Source organism: Zootoca vivipara, chromosome 6, assembly GCF_965207765.1.
Source record: "Zootoca vivipara chromosome 6, rZooViv2.hap1.1, whole genome shotgun sequence".
Classification (NCBI taxonomy): Eukaryota; Metazoa; Chordata; class Lepidosauria; order Squamata; family Lacertidae; genus Zootoca; species Zootoca vivipara.
Genome location: NC_142589.1, coordinates 7,884,768 through 7,891,993, shown reverse-complemented (window position 1 = coordinate 7,891,993; position 7,226 = coordinate 7,884,768). Strand labels below are relative to the sequence as shown.

The 7,226-nt window shown below is 52.3% G+C and overlaps 1 protein-coding gene across 1 annotated transcript; it reads right to left on the bottom strand.

The window, feature by feature from the left end:
- Positions 1-920: 920 nt before the first annotated feature.
- Positions 921-6,455, bottom strand: LOC132592383 (uncharacterized). The gene is made up of 15 exons (XM_088670982.1): positions 6,342-6,455; positions 6,061-6,210; positions 5,509-5,651; positions 5,241-5,355; positions 4,993-5,129; positions 4,687-4,806; positions 4,439-4,553; positions 3,949-4,080; positions 3,662-3,799; positions 3,206-3,364; positions 2,992-3,096; positions 2,769-2,874; positions 2,454-2,516; positions 1,830-2,012; positions 921-1,141 (listed from the first exon to the last, which is right to left on the bottom strand). The coding sequence occupies exons 2-15, from the start codon at positions 6,166-6,168 to the stop codon at positions 921-923; spliced, it is 1,845 nt and encodes a 614-aa protein (XP_088527108.1). The 5' UTR covers positions 6,169-6,210; positions 6,342-6,455.
- Between the last annotated feature and the right edge of the window lie 771 nt (positions 6,456-7,226).

Genomic DNA, 7,226 nt, shown 5'->3' with positions numbered 1-7,226 from the left:
TGAAGTGCTGAAGGGACAGCAAGCCCAGATTTCCTATTGCCCCTTCCCACCTCCCCCAAACAAAAAGACTCTTTCAATGCTGGAGACTTTGGCAGGGACCTCTCTCTTATTTCGTCTTCTTAACATTGGCTCATGAGTTCCCATAGCTTGGATCTTGTCTCAGCCACTGGAGGTTTCAGGTGAGAAGTATTTGGAGAGAACTGATGAGGAAGTGGGGCAGGATGGTGAAAAGAGAAGGTTGTGAACACTCCCATCTCTGAGCAGCAGACGACTCCAGGGGTGCCTGTGCTTAGCCTGGGTTCAGTTTCCCTGGAATGAAGACTTTGGGATATTAGGCTTTGCCTGCACATAAATAAATGCCAGGATCAAGCGTTTCACGGCATTAACCCTCCAACTGATCTTGCTTCCCCCTTAGCTTCCCAGGGATGCCCCAGGCCAAAGTTCTGGGTCCAACTCAGAGCAAGACAATCTCCTGCCTCTCCAGATTCCCAACTCACCAGACGCAACCCCAGCCACCAGCCTCTATGTCTCCATTTTGGGATGATGGGCATCCCTCCAGGGAAGTGTGTGGAGTGTAGAGATTTCCCTTACTAGCTTACTTTTCACAAACACAAACACCTGTTTCTCTTTTTAACAAAAATATTATTTATTCATTTTTTACAAAATGATATTTTTACACATTTTAACAAAAACCATAAGATCCGTATTTACCCTTTTAAAAATATTTTTAATAAGAGAATTACAATTATAAAGAAATAAAGTGATACAAAGGGGGGAAGTGGGGGGGGAGAACAAAGAAAGAAGGAACAAAAATAATATACAAAACGCTATCTCGTAACCTTGAATGCTCCCTGTTTTGCCTATCCTATTCTATACATCCATTTCAACCTATCTTACTAAAGAAAGTCCTGCTTGATGTTTTAAGTCCCGAAAGAGTCAATAGAAAGTGTCCAGTCCTGAAATTCACTGCCAGGTGGAGGGTCGATGTTGCAGGTGTCGTCTTCAGGGCAGCTCCTTTCGCGGCTGATGACATTCTTGCAGGGGTCTTCTTTTCTCCGGACGTCTCCTCCCAGGCTCCAGCAGATAGGCCGCCGTTTCCCATCGCGGTTTTGTTCCATGCAGGAAAGAGAGAAAAGAGATTCTGTTAGAAAGGGTACTAAATCTCATGAATGTTAGACCCTCTTATTGCCCCCGCCCCTAACAATCCCCGCTCTTGGTGAATGAGCAAAGAAATGGAAGAAATTTGCTGCTGGGGAGGACTGGAGAGGACGGCAGAGAGTCCTGCAAGGAACCGGACCCTGGGCGTACACCAGCGACTGGGGGAGCTCCAAAAAGCCTGCCTGTCCTGGGGGCAGGAACCCCAACTAAGGGAAAACAACAAAGGAAAGATCGTCCCTTTGGGGGCGACACTTATGGGGCGAGACCAGATTGTGGACCAGTTAACATGACATAACAAGGATGGGGCTTTAAATTGGGTGGGTGCTGTTTGATTTGCAGGGTGGGTTTGTTTTAAAATCAATCAATAAAAAAAATCAACAATCAAAACAAAAAAGACAACAACAACAAAAGGTTTCCTACCGCTATGTACGGAGGGTCGTGAGGGCAGCACCACTCCTCTTGGTCAATCCTGATGGCCTTGATGTTCCTGGCGCTGATCCAGGCTGGATCCCACGGAGAGCAGAAGATGGTATCACAACTCTGATGCTCATGTTGCCTTGGCCTGGCGCTACTGCGGATGTTCTGTCAGGAGGAGAAAGGGGCTCCTTGAGAAATGTCACCTCCCAAGAGCCCACCAGATGTCCAAATAGCCCACCAGATGCCTCACTCACCTGGCATGCAGCTCAGGAAGTCCTGCGGGTAAGGTTCCCTGTGAATACAGCAGAGCAGCCTCCTCACAAGGCGCCGGACCCTGCCTTTCTGCCGATGTTTATAGGCCCGCTGCATGATGTTCAGGCAGCTCCTCCCTGTCCGCCTGAGCCCTTCTTCCTCGTGCTGCTGCATCTCTTCCAGCCCTGAGTGGCAAGGGAGAAAGGTTGAGCAAGGCGGAGATGCACAGGAAAAGAGCCATCCATCAAAAATATTAAGACAGCCGTCAGGTGGCCCCAGCAATCGGGCCAGGGGAGGTGCGCTGGTTGTAGGGGCGGATGCAGGAGTCCACAGGGTATCCACCCCAACCAGGACACAAGCAGTGGTGGTTCCCCTTGGGGAGGAGGAATCAACTTTTCACAAGGCAAAAACTTGCAATGCACTCCCACCGGAGCTCCTCCCAGGACCAGGGTGTGGGGCAGGGAAATATTTGTGTGTGAGATGCGAGCAATGAAGTCACATTCCAATCCTCTTTGCATGTTCATCTTGTGGCACCTCTGTCTGCACATACACCTGGGAACCTGCCTTCCCCTAAAGCTCTTTCTCAGCAGAAGCATCCCTCCCAGGCCTCCGTATGTCTCACTTACATGTGCCGTAGGATGCCATGTCTTGACTGTGGATGAAACCGGCATCCCGGAAAGCCAGATGACCTAGAGAGACAAGGCAAGAAAAGGGACGTCATCTCGGTGCAAAGCAAGCGGAGACAGAGGCAGCTTGGCAGGAGAACAGATATGCTCTGATGCATCTAGAGGCCTCCACCCTCTGGGGAGCACTCAGAGCAAGATCTGGGCGCAGATGGAGCCCTACCTAGCAGGTGGCCTGGGGACATGCCCATCCTCCCTGCCATTGTTACCAAAACGTTTCTGTCCATCCCTACCAGGGAAGGACGTTGCTTGACTTACCCAGAAGCAGAGCTGCTACCCTGGAGACTGCTGGCAGCCTGTTGGCAGATGGCTTCGTACATGCCAAGGCAGCACTCCGAAGGATGTTCTTGCTGAAGGTCTTGCTCTGTTGGCAAAGACAAAGGAGAGGTGGCATCAGAGAGGCTTGAGAGTGTTGCACAAGAGCCCGTCACCCCCAAAGACATCCCTGGGCAAAGCTGCCAACGAAGCAGAGGGACCTTACCAGATGCTTGGCGGCCTGGTGGAGAGCAAAGTGGAGGCTAAATTTGTTGGGATGCGCCCACCACTTGACTTGTGGGGCTAGATGGGAAAGAGCCCTCCTTGCGGCCTGCAACACAAGCAGAGAAGAGGGTTACAAATTGCCATTAAAAAATCCCAGAAGCTCCTGAGAACAATCCCTCCTACTGCGTGCGTGAGTCCACCTCCTTGGCCCTCACCTTGGCCACCTCGTCCTCGTCTTCGAGGTGAATGAGGACGACGACCAGTTCATTAATGGCTTCTTCTTTAGTTGCTGTTATGGGAAGCCTTTGGTCTCTCGCCCAGCCCCGAAGCAGCCCAAGATATTGGATGGCTGCTGCCCGGACGGAGGCTTCCTCCTGTAGGCAGAAAAGATCAGTGTTTGTGTTTCTCATCTGATCAGTTTCCTTTCTTCTGTCCACCGAGGTGTTTTGAGGCTGCTCAGCCTCCTATCCTCCTCCTGGGGGAGACTGGGGGCAGGGGTGACTCTCCCCCTGGGTTTTCCAGGCAGGCTTCCAAGAGAAGGTGCTCCAGAGGAAGGAACACCCTCCCGAAGCCAGAAGATCTCCGCTGCATGCCAGGCTAAACACCACCCTTCCTCTTCCAAAGCATTCCTCCTCCACCCTGGGTGATGTCCTGTGTTCCCTAATACTCACATGTGAAGCCATATCACAGTAGGTTGCCGCCAGCATCTTCATGTAGGCTTGGTCTACTAGCTCTAACATCTCTGGGAAGACATCAGCTTCTGCATCAGGGAAGAAATCCGGCAGCGACAGCCGCAGAAGCGAAGGGTCCTACACAAAAGAGAGAATCTTTTCAAAGGTCTGTTAGGCCCCACACTTTTTCGTTTCACAGGCCCTTCAGGATTCTGCCAGCAAAAGAGTGCTGGGCCATGATTAGAAATGGGATATGTACCCCCTCCCCCCCTCTGAGCATCACTTGCCACGTCAGAGTCCAGAATCAGGGATATCCCTCTGGCGCTGAGCTTCTGGACTTGCAGGTGGTCATGTGACAGCCAGGTGTGGAGGTGCTCCAAAGTATCCTGACAGGGGACCTGCAGACGGCAGCTGAGCAGCTAAAGAGGCCCAAAGAGAAAGAAAGTCTTCAGTGATGAGAGGTTGAGGCAGGTTCTCCTTTTATCCACCACCTGTAGTTCTGCACAGAGCAAAGCCACTGAAGGGAATGGACCAAAGTTTGTCATGTACATCAAATCCAATGGGTCTACTCTGAGGAGCACTAAAACAGGCAACTGTCCTTCGGCTCAAAGAAGCCTTGAGAAAAGCCACAGAATATGGAAGGTAAAGGCAGCTGCAAGGTTCAAATTGTAATGGAGGACACAAAGGGAGCCGAAGAACACAAAGCCCAACACTCGGCAGAAACCAAGCCAGGGCCTCCTTGCTGCACCCATTTCCTCCCGCGTCAGTCCCCCTCACCTCGATGTAGATAGCTGCCGCTACTTCTGGCATTCCGGCAAACTCCTGGTCCCCGAGAGCAGCGGTGATATTTTCCACCATGGGACGGATCCACCAGCGTCGCTTTCCGACAGCTCTGAAATGGAGAACCACGTGTGGGTAAGGAAGGGAAAGACACCGCAGGAAGCAAACAGGGGCACAGTTCGATCCCGTGCCTTCAGCTTTGTTTGCCAGACCATTGGGGAAGGTCACCGTGTTCTTCCTCTTACCTCACCATGGCAGACAACCCCTGGTTGAAATTCTCCCGGCAGAAAAGTTGGTCAATGATGGCCGCCTCCACTTGCTCTCCAGTGGTGCCGAGAAGGAGGTGCAGAACTTCCTTAGCCCCTCTGTAACAAAAGCAAGGCCAGTTTTACCATCAGGGTCATTGCCACCCACTCAAATTCCTTCCCCATCCTTCCTCCCTAGCAGTCGCCTGAAGGGGAGCCTCCCTTAGAAAACCAAGTTGGACTGGAAACCCCCCCGAGGTTGAAGGGAAAAGGACTCCATTGGCCCCTTTGCAACACGCTACTCACTCGAGGAATTCCTGGTCGTAGTGGAAGTTGACAACCATCCCCAGGAGAGCGATCAGCAGCTGTGGGAAGTTCTGGCGCACAGCTGCCTTGTATTCCTCCATCCTGAGGATGGCGTGCAACAGGCTGCTGAGATGTTGCTGGAAGAGAGAGAGGTGCAAGTCACTTTCCCTGCTTTTCTGCAGAATACAGAAACCCCTCGATATTCCCCTGGGAAGAAGGAAGCCAGAAAGCAGGTGGTTCGTCCTTACCACTTGGGTGGCAGATTCCGCCAAGGGGCTTTGGTAAAGCTGCTCGGCCATGAGATGGAGCAGTTGTTCTTGGTCGGCCGATGTCAAAACCTCCTTCCATACTCTCTCGCAGTCTCTGTGAATGCAAAAACAAGAGCAATGGTCAGATTCCAGTGTTGTGCTTGGTGCCATGCCCCAGAGAGAGGAAATGGCAGGAAGGGCTTTCTGAGCAAGCCCTGCAGCTTGCCAACCTTTCCCTTAGCCCAGTAGAACCTGGAGGGCTCCATACCTGAAGGGAAACTGGAGGAGGTATTCAACCACTTTGTTCAGATGCTGGTGTGTCAAGATGGAGAACGCAAAGATGGCCATGTTTCTGCCCTCCACTGTAGGCCCCTGGGTGATCTTATAGAAGGCCTCCAGCAGCACCTCCACCTGTCAGAGAAAAAGAGAAGGTTGCTGGGAGAGTACAAGGAAGCGGGGCTGCCTGCAGGCGGATCCCTCCATCCCTCATAGAAAGAGGGACCCTTGACCTGTGCCACCACAGCCATCTTCCTTCAAAGGTACCACTCAGGGTCCTTGGGAGTATTGGACCCAGGCAACTCCAGGGAACCAGTTCCCTTTCCATTGTGGGCCAAGAGAATAAGCTTGCCAGGCTGCTCCCAGAAGGAGGATTCCCCGTTCCTGAACCCATGTTTCTCAGGACCCTTGGCTGAGCTTCTTGTCCTGACATTGCCAGGCCCCTCCCAACAAACATGTGTCCTGGCCACTCAATGGCATGAGGTTGCCTCCCCTACATCAAGGTGGAGATTCTTCTTCTCTCCTACCTTTGCAGACACCTTACCTCCACTGCTTTGTCGCTAAACTGCTTGATGAACTCTTGCAGTAGGTGGGAGATGTCTAAGGGGTTGAATCTGCTCTCAAGAACCAGGTTGCTGGCCAGGAAGGACATGGCTTCCAAGAGTTGCTCCGCAGGGAGAAAGGCGCCAAAGACCTGAAGCAAGAGAGGAAGGTCAGAGGTGCCCAGAGGGCAGGGCTGGGGAGCAGAAAGCCCAGGTGCTTTCTCTGCGGAACCCAGAACATGTGGCTTGAGAGACTGCTATGCCTTGTGTGACAGCGACTTACCCTGGCAAGAGAGTAGCAGTCATTGACGAACAATTCAGGAACCGGTCCTCCGGTGGAATTGAGGAACTTCTGAGCTCTGGTGATGAGTGTTGGGTTCCTTGATGTTCGTGCCAGCGTCTCTGCAAAGGAAAGCCAAAGGGTTAGTTGGGGTCTTGCTCACCCCACCCCATTCTGGGATGCATTCTTTCAGTCTTACCTTCTTTGCGCCGCAGGATGGGCAGAAGATGGCAGAGGGCCTCTGCTGCCCGCTGCCTGCACTCCGGGTCTGGATCCAAGGCACACAGGCAGGAAATAGCCACCAGTTGGCCAAGGGAGGATGCAGGAAGCACTACCGATGGCTGAGAAGAAACCCAGAGAAGCAACTGATAAGAGAAGGGTGGGGCTAGAAGGGGCAGCCTGAAGGCCTTGACAGCCCTGCCTGGTTGCAATGCTTCCTTTCAGTAACTCACATATTCCTGGATCTTCTGCAAGAGGGCGGAAAGATCTCGGAGCGCCTCCCTTCGGACCATCTTCTTCCCGCTGTTCATCGTGGTGACGACATCCATAAGTCTGGCCTTCAGCTGGTCCTCGCTGAAGCCTTCAGGAGGAACATCAGCCGCATCCGGAGAACCTGTGGTTGGGATGCTGAGAGGAGAGAGGAGTAGCACTTGTGTAAAAAGGTTTTATTGCCTCCCCTCCTTCAAAGACCCCAAGCACCACCAGCATAGAATTGGACGGGGGCGGGGGGGGGGCTTTTGAAAGCAATTGATTATGGGGGAGGGGGTTTAGCATAGCATTACCTTGGAGGAAGATCCTCCCCATCTTCTAGGCTGATTTCCGATATTTGATCCTCATCGAAATCAATTCCCTGTCCATGAGAAAAGAGAAACAGGAATGTCTGAATGT

Bases quoted from the DNA above. Each gene is read 5' to 3' on its own strand.
- LOC132592383 (XM_088670982.1), bottom strand. From the start codon at position 6,168: ATGTCCTTCCTGGCCAGCAACCTGGTTCTTGAGAGCAGATTCAACCCC. The intron at 3,365-3,661 runs GTGAGTATTAGG...TTCTGCCTACAG, and splicing joins ACTGTGATATGGCTTCACAT to GAGGAAGCCTCCGTCCGGGC. The intron at 2,517-2,768 runs GTAAGTCAAGCA...TTGTCTCTCTAG, and splicing joins GGTAGCAGCTCTGCTTCTGG to GTCATCTGGCTTTCCGGGAT.